The sequence below is a fragment of the Carcharodon carcharias genome, chromosome 11 (genome assembly GCF_017639515.1).
Source record: "Carcharodon carcharias isolate sCarCar2 chromosome 11, sCarCar2.pri, whole genome shotgun sequence".
Classification (NCBI taxonomy): Eukaryota; Metazoa; Chordata; class Chondrichthyes; order Lamniformes; family Lamnidae; genus Carcharodon; species Carcharodon carcharias.
The window spans coordinates 35,473,713-35,492,454 of record NC_054477.1 but is presented as its reverse complement, the minus strand read 5'-3'; the positions used below and the strand labels follow the sequence as shown (position 1 = coordinate 35,492,454).

The 18,742-nt window shown below is 40.8% G+C and overlaps 1 protein-coding gene across 2 annotated transcripts in view; it reads left to right on the top strand.

The window, feature by feature from the left end:
* cog6 (component of oligomeric golgi complex 6) overlaps nucleotides 1–18,742 on the top strand; it is a 135,792-nt gene that overhangs the window by 22,589 nt on the left and 94,461 nt on the right. For both annotated transcript variants that reach the window (XM_041198511.1, XM_041198510.1), the window contains 2 exons: nucleotides 764–835; nucleotides 2,585–2,643. In XM_041198511.1, coding sequence (XP_041054445.1) covers nucleotides 764–835; nucleotides 2,585–2,643 — 131 coding nt within the window. The remainder of the gene's footprint in view (nucleotides 1–763; nucleotides 836–2,584; nucleotides 2,644–18,742) is intronic.

The window sequence follows — 18,742 nt, the reverse complement described above, 5'->3', positions numbered from 1 at the left end:
CACTACAAAACATTTCTAAATGGCCAACACAAAAAGTACAATCATATTCAACTTTAACACATGGATCACGAGGTGCTTCAACACAATCAATGAATATTACAGTTATTTCAATATGGTCATTACAGACTGTCAGACAGTGCAGTGGTATTGGAGTTATCGATATACATCATGTTGCACTCTGAGTTGCTTCAATACAATTATGATAAATTTAGTTTTTACTACATTCATTCATTGTGAGTTGTATAGCCCGAGGGGTCTAAACAATTCCCAGCCCCTCAGTGCACTATGGCAGAAAGGTCTTAGACAGCAACCTTTGCATAAATGCAGGTGGTTTTTGGTTTCACTAAGCCAGGCACCACTAGTGGACAATGTGATTCTAGACCTCTGTTAATACTGCTTTAGGCGATGAGTTTCTGTCCAATCTTTCCTTATCCTCGATGACAAGGCATTGCCCGTCATCCAATTCCCACAGCAGTGTGATACTTTTATACCCAGTTATGCCGTTAACCAAAGTATAACTTTATTTTGAGCAGAAAGATAAATCCTATCTCCTTTATGTAAACTATGTAAAATGGCAGGTCTGGTAGCAACTGAGGAGAGAAAAGTAAATTTTCAAGTCCAATGTGATTCCTTTTCAGAACTGATTCACAGATGCTTCCAGACTTGCTGAGTTTTTCCAGTTTTTTCTGTTTTTCAGATTTCCAACATGTGTAATATTTTGCTTTTATTATGTAAATGGCATGTTGATTTCACTTTTTTGTAGGAACTAGAGGGTGTTCATGAAGATGTCCAAGCAATGAGTGCCTGCTGCCAGGATATGACCAGCCGTTTAAAGGTAAGCTGTAAGAAATCTACACCTCTCACAGTATGCATAGGAACATGGCTGGATTGATATTATGCAGCAAGCCTGATAAATATTGACTACTGTTAACTTTTCTATTTTCATGTGATATGTATGCTGTGGCATTTTGTGGTTTGGGTGAGGGTTGGCAGATGCTTGCCATTACCTGATGACGTTTACAAGACTATGATGACATTAAAGCAGGAGAGCATTCTCTGCCAGCCAACCAACAGTACATGTGTACATTGGTTATGGATTCCATCTGTTTCAGAGGAGTACATTGTGACTAAATATAAATTTACACTTAAGAAACAAACAAGATTCAGAGTACTTTCTTTACTTGAAATGTATTGTTTCACATTTGCTTAACATTCAACAATAACTTGCAATTATATAGCGCATTTAACATGTTAAGACATCCCAAGGCACTTTACAGGTGTATAATCAGACACAAATTGACATGAGCCAGATAAGGCAGCATTAGTACAGGTGACATAAAGCAGGGTACAGAGATAGTGTTTAATAGGTGTCTTAAAGGAGGTGGAGAAATGGACAGATTTAGAGAGGGAATTCCAAAACTTGAGGCTGACGACCACTTAATGGTGGGTTGAATAAACTGAGGAATATAAGAAATCCCAGAACTGGAGGGAATATGCAATTTGGGCTCATGGAACCACTTTGTTGGCCAGTGTAGCTTTACTGAGTGGTTCAGTCTGCAAATGAACAGAGGCAGACTATTCTTGTTTCAAAATATGATAAGAAAATACTTCAGCTTATTCCCCTAACCTTTACAGTAAGATGTTGTGAGCCTCATTTAAGAGATAACTATTAATGAATGTTCAATGACTTGAGGGGAATTTTGCCTTGGTGCACTAGAGGAAAGGAGGGAAGCAGCAGAAGTAGCTGAACAGGTGGTCTCAATCTTAGTGACAAAGAAGTCCATGAACGACTTTTGTTAGCAATCATGGTGGAGCAGCCATGGGAGACTGGTTTAAAAAGATGATTTGTTGCGAAGAGAAGTTGGTTGTTATAACTGCACTCTACGATGTTCTAGGCTAAACCACATATTCAAGTCTGTGTTCCTTGGGTCTCAGGGAGCTAAGAAACAGATTGTACCATGAGGAATAGATAGGGAGAGTGTATTAGTATTGGTGAGGACAAGGAGATTAAAGGTGGAGGTGAAGGTTTAGTTGAGCAGATATGTCAAAACGAATGGAGGGCCAAAGGCTAAGCAGTTGGGAACTTGAAAGTGCCATTGTAAGTGATTTCCTACACAGAACAGAAAGTGGGGTTTGGAGGGGGAAGGGGGCTGTGAGGAGTGCCGAGTAATAGAACGTGGGAACCTGCCATAACTCCACAGGATGATTTTCTATTTTTATCCATGTTGCTGTTGCTGGTTGGAGATTACAGTAGTTGCTTTGCCAAATTTGGAAGACAGTCATCTTGGGTTGCTCTGACATAACCTCCTTGTTCAACTTTCAGAATGCCACTCATATAAGCCTGGGAGCAGGTTACCTGTTGCCTCCCCTTGAGAGGAGATGGGAGTAGGGAGAAGGTTAAAACTGTACTGGCTGGAAAAATCAAATGTGTTGAATGTAATTTTCATTCTTGACTTAGATTTGTATAAGTGATATGAGTAAAATATCTATTTGTATAAGAATTATTGATATGTTATTTGAAGATGTATTTGACTTTTCTCAGGTATCTAACAGCAAAACACATCTTTTCTGTGTTCTTTTCCAGCTAGCAAAGGAACAGACACAAGACCTAATCATTAAAACTACTAAGCTTCAATCAGAAAAGTAAGTAGTGTATTACATTTCCTGGCCACTTATTTCATGGAGGCTATTGGGGGTTCCATCTTGTGTTTCATTCCGCCCTTTTAAAGATATGTTCTATTGCATGTCATTATTTCTCTGAATTTCCGATAAGAATTCTTGTGCACTATAATCTGTGTTTCTTCTAAGAAGGCTGGATGAAGTTGGTCACCTTCAATCACAAAAGCTTGTGGGTCGAAGGCTGTCTCTATACCTTGGTACTGTTGCTGAGGGCTTACTTGACTTTGGCAGTTTGGTACATTAAATCAGGGCTAGTGGCACTCCTGATGGTGGGGTAGACAGAATGAATTCCTCTGGAAGCATGGAGTGGGAGTGATGTTGTCAATTGCTGTGATTTGCTGCCATTAGTTCATGTGGCCACATTCATCAGTGGGGCAAGTCCCAAAGCACCAAAGACCAGACAGACAGAAACAGATTTATTTGAGGCAGTTCTACATACTTTCACATAATGGCCTAGTAATGTTTTGGGCAGGAGAATATCAATTTTTTAACTAGCCTACCTTTCCAAATCACCTATTAATTTTCTTATTATGATTCTGGAACTAAGGAATTCATCCTGACCATTATGTCCTCATAGATTTTTATCTGTTCTTAGGGTTTGGGTGTCCTGGCCATGCCACGTTTATGACCTATCCCTGGTTACCATGGGAAGGGGTTGGTAGGCCCTCTCCTTTATCTCCTTGTAGTTCCTGTAGTGATAGTACTCGTACAGTGGTGGTTAGGGAGTTCCACGACATTGGCCAAGCAGCAAATGAAGGAACGACAGCATATGCCCATCAGGTTGGTATGGACTTGGAAGAGAAATTTAAAGGTTACCACAACATTATATTTACTGTACATCTGGTGGTTGGCTCACTAAGCAAAGGAGGTGCTGTTGACATATTTGATAGCTCTTTCAAGCACCTGACACAGGCACAGTAAGCCAGACAAATGGTCTCCTTCTGTGCTGTCTGATTCAGTGAAACTTGGTTAGTTTCTGCAGTGCATCCTATTAGAAGTGAAGAAACTGCTGCTACAGTGTTGGTGATGAGGGAGTGTATCATGATTTCAGTAGTTGGGGAGCCAATCGAGCAAAATCCAGGAACTCAGTCCCTAACTGCACTATGGGTGTACCTACACCATGTGGACTGCTGCGGTTCAAGAAAGCAGCTCATCACCACCACCTTCTCAAGGGCAATTAGGGATAGGTAACAAATACTGGCCTACCCAGTGATGCCCACAGTCCGTAAATGAATTTAAAAAATGTCAAGTTTGAGTGTAGCTGCAACTGCACCCACTCAAGTGAGTGATGAGAATTCTATCACGCTCACCATTTGAGCCTTTGTAGATGATATACACATGTTGAGTAGTCGGAAGGTGAGCCCGTCATGGTAGATCACCCAGCCTCAACTCTTATAGACAAATTGTGAATCTGGCTGGTCCAGGTAAATTTCTGGTCATTGGTGATCCTCAAGATGTTATTGGATGTTAGAAGTGGTGGTGCCTTGAAAGGTAAGCAGAGATAAGACTAGGATTCCTCTTGTTTAAAATGGTCATTACCTGGTAATTATGTAGTATAAATCTTAGCTGCCACTTGTCAGTCCAAGCCTGAATTGTGTCCAGACCCTGCTGGAGGCTGACAAGGGCTGTTTACGATCAGAGGAATTGTGAAGGGAGCTGGATATCTCAGAATTGTCATTGAACAGCCTCACTCCAGACTTGAAGTTGAGGTTTATGATATTGTAGCTAAAGAGGGTTGGGCAGAGGACATTTCTGTGAGGAACTCACACAGCAATGTCCTGAGGGTATGTTGAATGACCTCCAACAACCATGATAAATTTCCATTGCGTTGCTTAAGACTCCAGTCACTGGAGTTTTCCCTTCAACTCCCATTAACTTCAGATTTGGTGGAGTTCCTTGGCTGCTCACTCAGTCAAATGCTGCTCTCTCCTCCATCCCCATCCCCTTTCCGATTTTCCCCCTCCTTTTTGTTTTCTCCAATAATTTATATAGATTTTTCTTTTCCCACCTACTTCCATTATTTTTAAGTGTATTTCATTCCATTGTTTTATCTCTACCTTTTAGCCTATTTCGATCCCTTTCCCCCCACCCCACCTCCACTAGGGCTATCTGTACCTTGCTCGTCCTGCTTTCTACCCTTAATTAGCACATTCCTTTAGATAATAACCACCTTCAACACCTCTTTGTCCTTTTGTCTGTGACATCTTTTGGTTATCTCCACCTGTCACTGGCCCTCCATCCAGCTCTTCTGGTCCCACTCCTCCCTTAAGCCAGTTTATATTTCACCTCTCTTCTAATTTTACTTGGTTCTGTTGAAGGGTCATTCGGACTTGAAACGTTAACTGTGCTCCTCTCCGCAGATGCTGCCAGACCTGCTGCGTTTTTCCAGGTATTTTTGTTTTTGTGCTGCTTTAATATTCAGTGCAGCTCCTCTCACCTCTCCTCTGATAAGAATAGTATTCAGTTAGCAGAACAATAGCACTTTGTCAGAACGTGTGACTTCAAATCATGTTTATTACAAGAAAAAAAACCTAGTAATGGAAAATGACTACAGCAGGTTCATCTTTAGAACTTTTAACTTCTACCTTCTCAAGTACAAAACTGACACAGATGTGACATTTTGTTATACTTTTGCATAAGTTTTCACATAGCAACACAAGTGATAGGGATTACTTTGGGGGTTAGATGTAACTGTAAGTACAATATAACTTGAGCTGGGTCTTGTTATATGGAATATGCTGTTAGTACTTTTTTAGGGTTTAAATCTGGAATATAGAAAATGCAGTGTGTTTCATAGCTGAACAATGTTTATCAAATTCAGGTTCGAGTTTCTTCATCTTAATCCCAACTCTAGACCTGAACTCATTGCTTTGACTTAATTTACCTTTGAAACAGAGCATCAGAATATATTAAATGGTTTCTGCTTTCAATGTAATATGAACGCATTTGCAGAAAGCATAATGCCTTTGAATTGAAGGTTTGCATTTGCTTCAATATGTGGATGATGAATTAGTAGCAACAACTAAATCTAAATAATAAAGATTCCCTTCCAGCATTTGCAGTAATCAAACTTAAAGTGACTGGACAAATCATAAATAGTTGTTGAAATAGGTAGGCTCTTTCTGATTTGAATTGTGACAAATCCCCAACCACTGTAGGCATAGAGCTGCTGATTTTTGAAGTGCCTATCTTGTTGTTTGTACCATCTTAAAACAGAAAGATTTGCTAAGACCAGCATTAAAGGAGACAGGGTGAAAAGGGTAAAAAATTTCCAGACTACTGCTTGTAACAAATCTGGCAAATTTAGATCAGAGTTGTGCAAGACCCATGTCACTGCATCAATTTGAAAGTAGGTTTTATCTATCTGCTGTTTCTGTGAAAACCACTCACCTTCCAAAATTCATTTGTTTCATATTTCTGCAATGGCTGGTTCTGGACTTTGTAACTGTTAACTGTAGTAGCAAAGAAAAAAATGAATGTATGCATCCATGGTTGGCTTCATCAGATTTTACTGAAACAGAGATTAAGTACAGTAATCTACAGATTATCAGACCTCTACTAGCTTGCAGTGGATATATTTTTTTACCTTTAGCGTAGCTGTCAACTACTGATTACAATTCTTATTTCCAAACTCAGATAATATTCCAAAGAAGATAAGCTATTGGGAGTGGTTGAATGAAATGCTTGAGTAATATATTAACCAATAAGCTCCTCGGGGTTTAACAGAAAATACTAATTTATTCTGTAAATTAAGTTATTTGTTACTTTCTTACAGCCCTGTGAAATCAACCATTATCTTTCTGCACTATGGATTTTCTTATTAGTTTCATACTGAGATTAATTGAAACCAGAAGCACAATATCAGTGCTTTTGGAAATGCAGTCAATATGAAGTGTGAAAATGATAGTCATTTTTATATGAACATCTGAATTAGGAGCAGGAGTAGGCCATTCGGGCCCTCGAGCCTACTCTGCCATTAAATAAGATCATGGCTACTCTGATTGTGTCTTGAGCTCCACTTTCCTGCCAATCCCCTATACCATTTGACTTCCTTGTTAGTCAAGAACTTATCTACCTCTGCCTTAAAGCTATTTGAGAGGCAAGGTCTCTAGGGAAGAGAGCTCCAAAGACCCGAGGCCCACTGTGGGGAAAAAAAATTCTTCTCATCTCCATTTTAAATGGGGGACTGCTTATTTTTAACTGTGTTCCCTTGTTCTAGTCGCTCCTGCAAGGGGAAGCATTCTCTCAGCATCTACCCTGTCAAGTTCCCTCAGGAACTTTCTTGTTTCAAGTAAGATCATCTCATATTCTTCTAAACCCAACCTGTCCAACTTTTCCTCCTAAGATCCCAGGCACCAGTCGAGTGCACCTCCACTGAACTGCTAATGCATTTATATCCTTTCTTAAATAAGGAGACCAAAACTGTACACAGTATTCCAAGTATGGTCTCACCAATGCCTTGTACAACTTGCAATAAACATCAAGATTTCATTTGCCTTCCAAATTGCTTGCTAACTTTTTGTGATTCATGTACCAGGGCAACCAGATCCCTCCATACCTCAGAGTTCTTCAATCTCGCTTCATTTAAATAATATGCTGCTTTTGTATTGTTCCTGCCAAAGTGGGCAAATTCACATTTTCCCACAAAATACACCATCTACCAAATTTTTGCCCACTCACTCAACCTACCTACATCCCTTTGCATACGCCTTGTGTCCTCTTCACAACTTACCTTCCTACCTACCTTTGTGTCATCAGCAAATTTAGCAACCATACATTCAGTCCCTTCATCCAAGTCATTGATATAAGTTGTAAATAGTTGAGGCCTCAGCACTGATCACCGTGGCACTCCACTCGTCACATCCTGCCAACTCGAAAATTACCCATTTATGCCTACTCTCTGTTTCCTGTTAGTTAACCAATCCTCTATCCATGCTAAAATGCTATCCCCTACAACTTGAGCTATCCCCTACAACTTGACCTCTTATTTTACATCGTAACCTTTGATATGGTGCCTTCGCAAATGCTTTCTGGAAATATAAGTGCAGTGCATCCACAAGTTCCCCTTTACCCAGTTTGGAGTTCTTTGAGGAAGTAACAAACAATAAATTAGTTAAACATGATTTCCCATTCACAAAACCATGTTGATTCTGCCTGATTGCATTGAGATTTTTTAAGTGTCCCGCTGTAACTTCCTTAATAATAGATTCCAGCAATTTCCCTATAATATAACTGGCCTGCAGTTTCATAATATGTCACACTATTTGTATAGGATTTGCTGTACAGGTACTCGTCCTTCAGCTGCATGTTAGCAGGAAAGAATCAGATTACCAAGTCAAAGTCAGAATGGAATCTTTAAATTGAAATTTTCAAATAGTGTTATCTTAAAATACTATTTTATCTTGAAGAAAATCCCATCAAATGCACAGAGCAACGGTTTCGACCTGGAATTAAATGAATTCTATTGCTCTTCTTAAATCTTATAAACTTAAGTAGTTACAGTGCCTTGCTACATTTATTGTCTATGAATTTTGGAATTTTCAGAAATGTTAATATGTGCAGGGGTGCACTGTATTTTTACCAAATAACAACAAATGTGAAGGAATGAAAAAGCTATATTCTTATGTGAACTATTTTGCAGCATTGTATTATCATGGTTACATGTTTAGATGTGGTAAACCCAGAGCACACAACAACAGCCGTTGTAATTTTCCGTTCAACTTCAGTTTCCCCGAAGTTCACCCACTATACCATTATGCTCTTTTCTTCTGGTGCTGACATTCATAGATCAAAAGTGGATTTGTACTCTAGAATGGTATTTATGCATCCCACCACCAGAATCTGCTTAGTATTAAAGCTAAGACCAGAAGAGGGTGAGTTTATTTTAATTTGCCACCAAAGTTTGTAATTGGGACCAAAGTTATGGGTTCTTGGCAAACCTGATCAAAATAAAAGTAATAAACCTCTATTAGGTTGTACTTTTGATTCATTGGTTAGTGCAGAGCTATCCTGTTCTGCTAACTATACAGCAGGGGAGGTCCTAAATACTTTAATACTACTGAGCCTCAGTTCAGTAATAGCACTGTTGTCTTCTAGTCAGAAGATTGTGGGTTTATGCCTCACTTCTCCTGTGGCCTGTAAATCTCATATGAATTTGCTTTTTTAAAAATTGTTGTTATTTGTTCTGCTGGAGGAGAAATTAAACCTGGTTTCACTGGTCTTTTCGTTGCAAAGTGAAGCATGAGAGCCGAGGGGATGAGTTTTGCCTTACGATCTTCTGCGCATAATTTGGCTCAAAAATGTGTCAGATGCTAAACTGGAAGCTGGTGACTTTTTAAGTGTCCAGGGCACTCTCTAGAAACAAGTGTTGGGTGCCTTGCATGTACATAGAGGGTACCCCACACTAATTGTATGACCCCGATTAAAATTTGTGTACAAATAGGCGGAGCTTGCAATATGCAACTTCTGCTTAATTGTATCACATCTTGAGCAACCAAACCAGCAGTCCCTAAAGGGATCACAAGTAACTTCAAGGGAGGATAAAAATTTTGGAATGGCAGTACCCCAAGTATTTCCCCAGCTAGGATCAGCTAACTTGGCAGAGATTAGAAATGAAACTGTGGCTATTGTGATATGTCTAGTCTGAAAGGAAATAGCATTATTCCAGAAAGTCTGATTATATTGAATTGATTAATTTATTGTAGCTACACATCTTTGTCTTGTTTTTGTGGTGATTTCTGTGCAATGTCAGTGTTGGCCCAGTATCTTTAAAGTGCAGTGCATGACCAGCAGGTTTAAGTTAGACAGCTGACTGCACAATGTTGCACCATATGGACTGCCTACAAAGATGAATGCACATTGATCACTGCCTCAGCCAGTTAATTTTTAATATGAAAGCATAGACTTACACCTAACACAAAAACAACTCCAACATAAAAGTGTTCAAGAGATTGCTTAGGCATTCTTGAACCTTTACTCTCTGCCAAGTTGATGTTACACTACACTTTATCGAAAACACTAGCATATCCTAGCTTACTGAGACTATGGTACTACAACAGGCAGCCTTACATTTACTTGCCTCATGACGATCAGTGCCTGACTTCCAAACCTCATTATTGCTTTTTCAGTGCACACCCAACGCTCTCCTGTTGCTTCATCTTGATCTGAAAGCAGTTGCATAATTGCATTTATTTGAACTGCCCTGTAATGTTCACAATGAAGTTTGAGGGATGTAAATAATGATTGAGTCAAAGTAAAACAATCAGCTACTTTTTACAAATTGGTCATTATTTTAAGTGGCCATCAAGTACCTCTTTTAATGCTCATGCTGTGCTTTAAATCTTTACTGTCACTGCTGTAATACAGTACTTATTATAGTGGCATGGTGCAGTTTTATAATATTTGTTGCTTGTTTTTCTCATCTTGCTCATCAAAATGCATTAACCCTTTGCTGGGGTGCGGTTGCATGAATGCAAGTCATATTTTGATAGCTCATCCAAGGCACTACTGTTCATATGTAAACGTTCACAGTAAGTATTGACAAACTATTCAACTGTGGGGAATATCAGAACGGTGTTTGATCTTCTCCTCGGTTGACATGAACATGTGTTTTCCGACATGAATTACTACACAGCAGAGGTAGTGGAAGAATTCTCATGCTTTTTCTTCTGACAATCTCAGGGTGCACTGAAGTGAAAAAGATAATCGACCTGAAATGTTAATTCTATTTATCTGCACAGATACTGCCTGATCTGCTGAATATTTTCCACCATTTTTGTTATTTTAGGCTAATTGAGTTATGTGGTTACAGTGTGAACTAAGTAAAGATCTAATTGGAAAGTTGCCTTGTTGAAATGCAACATTGATTCCCAAACTCACCCATTCTACCCTCAGAAATAATGTCAGATGACATTTCTGAGTTTTAAGACCTGCTCCTTTCTCACATTAAACCTGACTTCAAATAGTAGGCTTATAACATTATTTGAGTCAGATCCAAAGCAGAAAGTTTTGCTTCAACATATCTGAGACTGTCTCAGTCAAACTCAACAGGTCCTGATGGTTTTGTGGTTTTTTTTAGGAGTATGTGAAAGCTGAACATATGCGTTCAGCAGGTGTTACTGCATGCGCCATTTATTGGATACAGGTTTCATTGCTGATAAGGGCACTGAGAACGACAAATAATTAATATTACTCTTCAATATGCTGTGAATTCCAAATGGTAAAATATTCAATTTTTTAAATGTTCATCTGTGATATTAATGATAATAAGTCATTTTATAATAAATCTACATCTAACAGCTTTCCTGTGCAGCATCAATGCTACCAGTATTTATTTTTCCAAATGCTTTTGAACCATTGACTTTTAAATGGCGAATTCACAAATCAGAATGCTATGAGGATGATTTATGATTTTGTACAGCAACACATACAAACCAAATAAAATATATTTAAAATTGATTGCAAAGGGAAAATTGCCTTCATGTGAATTCAAGAGATGTTTATTAGCTTCTCAACAGTTGAGTCTGTTATATGCTTCCCTGCTCATTTGAAGGCATGGCGCATGCTGGGGCATGGGTCTAAAGCCACTAGCAGCCCTATATAACCAATTACATATTGTTCCTTTGTGAGTCCAACACTGAGGTCTGGATTTGGCTCCTGGGTTTGGAGTGTGGTCGCGACATTCCCTGGCTCTGCAAACCTAGCTTGGAAGAAAGTGGCCCAGAGTGTCGGATGTTCTTTCCAGGATGGCAGGGTTCCCTGGGAGTTGGGCCGGGTGATCCTGGAATGAGTGCAGAGGATGCCAGGTGCGGAGGCAGGCTGAGCAAAAGGCCTGTCTTGGTGCACTGACACTGTATCGAAGTTTCAAAAACCAAACAGAAAAATGTAAAATAGCCCTCCAGCCCTCAACCCCCACACACACTCTCCATGCCCCATCCATGCCAACTCATGCCACCTTATGGCCCCACCGAGCCCCCCCATGGCCTCCATACACTCTCTGCCAACCTATGCCCCCACCAACTTCCCATGGCCCCTCACTCTCCATACCAACTTAGTGCCAACTCATCTGAATGTAATCTCAACACCGCATTCCTTCCTACCCCCGATAACCTTTTACCCTCTTGTTAATCAAAAATCTATCACTACTGCCTTAAAAATATTCAAAGACTCTGCTTCCACCGCCTTTTGAAGAAGAGAGTTCTAAAGACTCACAACCCTCTGAGAGAAAAAAATTCTCCTCATCTCTGTCTAAATGAATGACCCCTTATTTTTAAATAGTGATGCCTAGTTCTAGATTCTCCCACAAAAGGAAACATCCTCTCCACATCCACCCTGTCAAAACCCCTCAGGATTTTAAAGTTTTCAATCAACCTCTTATTCTTCTAAACTCCAGTCCGTACAAGCTTAACCTGTCCAACTTTTCCTCATAAGACGGACTGCCCATTCCTTGTATTAGCCTAATAAACCTACTCTGAACTGCTTCTAATAGATTTACATCTTTCCTTAAATAAGATTAATACTGTACACAATACTCCAGATGTGGTCTCACCAATGCCCTGTACAAATAAAGCATAACTCCCTACTTTTGTATTTAATTCCCCTTTCCTAACTACTTGCTGTACTTGCATAATGACTTTTTGTGATTCCTGCACTAGGTCACCCAGATCTCTCTGAATCTCAGATCTCAGTAATCGCTCACCATTTAGATAATATGCTTTTTTTAAAATCATGTTTATCAAAATGGGGCAATTTCACATTTTCCCACATTATACTCCATTTGCCAGGTATGTGCCCATCACTTAACCTATCCATGTCACTTTGTAGCCCCCTTACGTCCTCTTCACAACTTACTTTTCTACCTATCTTTGTGTCGTCAGCAAATTTAGCAAATATACCATCTGTCCCTTCATCCAAACATCTATATAAATTGTAAAAAGTGGAGGCCCAGCACTGATCCCTGTGACACACCACTTGTTACATCCCGCCAACCAGAAAAGAACCCATTTATGGCTATTCTGTTTCCTGTTAGCTACCCAATCTTCTATCCATGTCAGTATGTTACCCCCTGCACCGTGAGCTGTTTGTTTGCAATAACCTTTCATGTGGCACCTTATCAAATGCCTTCTAGAAATTTAAGTACAGTGCATTCACCGGTTCCCCTTTATCCACAGCCATTGTGACTCCTTCAAAGAACTCCAATAAATTGGTTAGACATGATTTCCCTTTCACAAAGCCAAGTTGACTCTGTCTGATTGTCTTAAACTTTTCTAAGTGCCCTGCTATGACATCTTTAGTAATAGCTTCTAACATTTTCCCTATTGCAGGTGTTAAGCTAACTGGCCTATAGTTTCCTGCTTTCCGTTTCCCTCCCTGTTTGAATAAAGGAGATACATTTGCTACATACCTTATCTACTGCCCTTGCTAAGATGAACTTAGTCAGCATAGACTAGAATCTGATGTGGAACATTTTGTTCTGTATAGCTACTGCTACAATGGATGGTTACTCTTGACTTTGAAGTTCAGTACATCAAAGTCTAGAATATCATTTTCATGCCCAAGGATGCTATTGTAACTCTTCGCTTAAATTTTGGGACAGGATAGCAAAACGACAAAAAGGGATGATGCACATGAGGACTTAAAAGCAAAATCTATTTTGGTTACAATAAAGAAACAATGGAGGAGCTGTTATGCTGCTGTGTGTATACTATAGAACATCCAATAATGGAAAAGAGTTAGAAGAGCAAATTTGCAGCCAAACTGCAGAAGTATATCAGAACTTTTGAGTATTGATATTGGGGCATTTCAACTATCCTAATTTAGACTGGGAAAATAATAGCATAAAAGGCAAAGAAAGGGAGGAATTTCTGAAATAAGAACTTTTTTGATCATTATGTTTCTAGCCTAAAGAGGAAGAAAGCAATGCTGGATCTTTCTGGGAAATGAAGTGGACCATTTGGGAATATCATTAGATTTAGAGTAATTATGAAAAAGAGCTAGAAAAAGCAAATGTTCAAGTACCCAACTGAAGGAGAGTTCAAAAATGGATCTAGCCCAGATGGATTAGAATCAAAGATTGGCAGGTAAAACTGTATATATGTAGTGGGATACCTTCAAAGAGGAGATAGTTCAAATACATATTAGGCAGATTCTCATCAGGAGGGAAAGGATGGGCATCCAAAGCTGGAGCTCCCTGAATGACTAAAGATAAAGAGATTAAAATAAAATAGAACAAGGAGGCTTATGATTTTGGTTTATGCCAGATGAGTGAGAGAGGGGTATTGAACAATGATGGGGGTGAGGTAGGAAGGGTGAACATTGTCAAGGGGCTGAGGGAGGATGGTGAATAATATTGGGAGTAAGGGAGATGGGATTGAACATTGTCGAGGTGTGAGGCTGTGCAGTGTAGGGGTTCACAGCCTTATTAAAAGCAATGTAAGTCAGTGAACTGAAGACAGACCTTAAGGGGTATGTTTTCAGTTCCTGATGAGAAAAGTGGATGTGACTGCGCTGGAATTACATCCAACAAATTGTCTCCTGACTTTGTTTGCCCCTGCATCCCTGCAGGGGCTGGCACCAGAAGGTGCAAAGGCTCCAGAGTAAAATGGTAAGTGGGCAGATTAAATCAGAGTCAGCATCAGATGCACCCTCACCAACACTGACTAGAAGATCTGGGCCAATATTACAGAATGCCTAAAAGATTGAGTTTAAATGTTTAGCCTGCAAGCTGTTTAAAAAATACTGTGACTATTTTTTATATTTCCTTAAGCATGTGTTAGCAGTCAAAGTTATGGAATCTCCTTTTGCTAAATGCCTTTTAGAAACCAGGGGATTTAATTTGCATCCTATCTTAAAATAGTACCCAAAAGCCTGTTAATTAATGGGCTGCTTCCATTTAAATAATAGAGAGCAAAATGGGTCATCTTGAATCATTTCGTTCTGGCATACAATAAGTATTCCTGACAATGTTTTTGATAGCAGTTGGCGGAAGAAAGGCACTATTGGTTTTCATGTACAAATGTCATTTTTAAAATAAAAAGAATGCACTAAGTTTTTAAGTACTGTGACCACGAGGAACATCTTTCATGCTGTATTTTCACACCCTTCTGGAAGAAAAAATGGATAATAAACTTACTTGTGGAAAATAATTATTCAGTAGAATTCAAAATGGTGTGAAAAATGCAACTCAACCTGTTTGTTTTTATTTCCCTGAAAGCTAAGAGAAACACTACTTTTGTTGCATAAATGTGTCCTCAGATTGCCTTTTGTGAATTCTACAAGCAGGACTTGTGTAGATAATACTAATTTTGGACTGATTTTTATTTTCTCTCTATTGCAAGCTTTTTGTTTAGAATCTGCACATCCCTGTATAATGCCAGCCAGTGCAGCTTTAATTTACAGCAGCTGAACTAGTTTGTGATTATGTTGATGAACAATCTTGCTGCTTTTTTTCCCCTGTTGTAATTTTTTTAAAAATAGGACATTTAATCTTGAGTTTGATTCTTAAAAAGCAGGATTTTATTCTCACATAACCAAATTTGCTAACTTTTACCAACCTATAAATGTTTCAGTAACCTTAGGAACATTTTCTTTAATTTTTCCCTTTGCTTTAAGATGGCAGCTTAAGTTGGGGCATGATTCTAATTTGCTCTCTGATAGCACATGAGCAGTAGAGTGAGTGTTAGGCTTTTTAAGCATGAAGTTGAGTCCTCAACCAGTGTTAACTTTGATGCACATTTCAGTAGGTAGCCATGGGAGAGCAATGAAGAGAAAATGCATGCCTGATTTTCCTTACCTCTTCCTCCTAACCTGTGGATGCTGAAACCAGTTCTAGTACCCTGCTGCTTCCCTGATTTGGATCAGCTAATTTAGCACATATGGTGATGAAACCTGGAAATTCCTTGACCTATGGCTCAGTTCCATGCTCTAAAGAGCTTTTGCCATTGGCAAATATTCCATAGTGTTCCTAATGGATAGACAAGAAATGTCAACAGTGAAGGAAGAATTAATTTTGTGAAGAAAATAGATGCTTGTATTTAAAATTATAAAAACGAAGCATGGAATGAGAAAATTATAAAAACGAAGCATGGAATGAGAAAAGATCATTGACTGCCAAACTTTCTGCTTTGAACGGATTATGTAAAATTTCCAAAACACTGCACAGCAATCAATTGCTTTTTTGAAGTGCAGCCATTGGGTAGAATTGTTCCAAATTTGCATAAAGTGCAGGAGCGGGTGGGAAAAAAGTCGTTTACCCACTGGTCGCAATGGCGGATTTTCCACGGTATTGTCCCATTCCCAGCACATACCTGCTCATTAATGATGCATTCACAGGTAACACGCCAGATTTCTGGCATGGATTTGCCCGCCATGCCGTGATCTGAGTGCTTCCTTGCTCCGGGCGTCATATTTAAAGCTCACCAGAGCGCATGCCTACTTCATGTCTAAGACCAGGACTGCTGCAGGCGACAGATGGCCCTGAAAGCAAAGAAGACGGCAGCCTCTCTAGGGCGCCTGTTGAATGCAGTGGAAGGCCCCCACAATGTCCTCTACCCCACTCTGGCCGCAGGAGGTCCACCAGAGTCACCAATCTGGCCTGCGAGACGGTGGCAGCGGCGATCAGTGCCACCAGAGCACAGAGGTCAGCCATCCAGTGCAGGAAGAGGGTGAATGCTGTCATCCATTCCTCCAGGGTAAGTCAACCACCTCATCACTCAATTCTCACACTCACAAATCCACAGGGATCTCACACCTCAAGGGACAACACCACTAACTCTCTCACACACCCTCACATCTCCATCACACTCATATCCTCTGGAGCTTGTGTCCTCATCCTGTCCATAGCTTCGCTCACCACAGAAACATTTCATTTGCCCTGCTCATACTCTCCATCTGATTTCATACAGGAGAAGCTGGCTCACTACAGGAGGGAAAGGCCCCAGACCGGGGGTAGAGCGGCCCACATTAGGCCCCTCACTCACTATCACGCTGACTGGTGAGGACATTGATACTGTCTGTGGCAACAATGAGGTCGGCGGTGAATACCCACATGATGATCCTGTACCACATCACTCCTCTCTCAACGCAACTGTGAGTGCTCTCTCTCCTGCTTGTGACTCTGGTGCTATGCACTAATTATCTCTGCTTCAGTCCACAGGGAGCTCTGCCAAGCGACCGACACCCTCAGCCAGCCAGTCCGACCGCTCCATCCAGGTCCTCCCCACCAGCCTAAAGGACACTTCCTCCATTGAACGGCTGGAAATAAGCAGCCTGGAAGATCCGTCACAGTGCTTACCCACACCCTCCACCAGCACAGAGACACACACCTCAGTGGGACCTAGATCTAGAGCAGGCTCGGGTTCACAATCTGGTGGTTTCCGTACGGACATGTGTCCACAGCAAGAGGAGGCAGGTTCAGCCGAGCTCCCCAGCATTCAGAGGACTGCTGGGGAAGAAGCAGTGAGGTTCGTGTCAGATGACGAGCCCCCTGACACTTTTGTCGTCGTCCCCCAACCTCACCCTTCCTGACGCATTCGCCCCCTCTCCCAAACTCAGCCCCTCTGCCTCCCACCGGTACACCTTCCTCTCCCCACCCTCACTGATCGTCTGTATCAGCCCATGGCTAAGACCATGGTGTTCCAAAGCAGACCTGAGACATCAGCGGAGACCTCCCAATTTCCGCAAGCTGCTTCACAGCTGAACCATTTCCATGAGAATCCACCCAGCATGCGATGCATGTGTTCGTCCAGGGGCCAGTAGCTGTAGGGCTCCGGCGTCTTCTGCTCCCTCAATGTTCAAGATTTGAGCAACGTCTTAATGGTAAGTCCCAACTTCTGCATATCACACTTGTCCATACGTGTTCTGGGTCAGCATGATTTCCCGTCGGTATACTAGTTTATCTGGTGTTGGGGGACGATTTCAGTTGGGCCTTACTTTGCATCCCATTAGCAGGATGCAAAGCGGGGTTCACGACAGCCTCCAGTGGGATTTACATTCCATCATGGCGGACATCATCAGATGATCCTGCTGTGCTTTCACACCGGTGTGTAACTGATTTTTGGCCTTCTCGCCATACTGTCGCTCCCCTCCCGCCACGATCCCCGATGCCAAGGGGGCTGGAAAATTCCGGCCATTGTTGCTACATAGGCCAATGCCTATGTAATTATGAATGACAAGGTTCCACAAATAAATAAAAGCAAAATACGGTGGATACTGGAAATCTGAAATCAATCCACAAATGAATGACCAGTCAATCTATTTGGGTGATGTTGTTTGAGGAATTAATACTAGTTGGGAGATGGGAAAACTTTGTGTTCTTTGAGGAATGCAACCTAAACAGGGACATAGATAAAAGTTTGCCATGCCAGTCAAAAGATGGCACCTCTGAAGCACAGCATCCACCTAGATTATATGCTCAAATCAGGATTGGGACTCAAACCCCTGCTCATCTGACTGACGGGCGAGACTGTTAACTGGCCCATGATGTTGTGAATCCCAATTGCCTTTTCTTGAAAAAGTTGAACAGTTATGCCCAGTGGTAGCATTAAGTGTTCAGTGATTCTCATCCTAGAATACTCTTCCTAATCAACCATCTTGTAGTAAAGTGAGGGAGAGAGGCAAATACATAGAAGACAGCAAGCCATGCGAGTCTCTCACACATATAGCTTTGGATTATTAAGTGATAGAAGGATGAAAACTGGTAAGTTGCCTTTCCTTGACTAGGAACTAGTGGAAGAATATTACCCTGGAGAAGAGCAGGAAATGTAGAAGGGTGTCTCTTTGGGGTAGAGTTGGCCCCAAGAGAGCATAGCTGGCGATGGAAGTTTGAAACTTAATCGACTCTGGTAGGCTTGCCTGGGAGACTTGTAGCATTCTTAAGCCGCTATTGATGATTGACCAGCTAGCTTGGACTATTGATGGAACCTAAATTGGTAGAACTTTGGGAAATGGAGTTGTGTCCACTTGGTACTGTATAGTTCTACAATTAGTATCTACGTAGTAGAGTAGTGTTGGATCAACAACCATGGGAAAGCTTGCATGGTCTTGGTTATGAACACTATAGCAACTT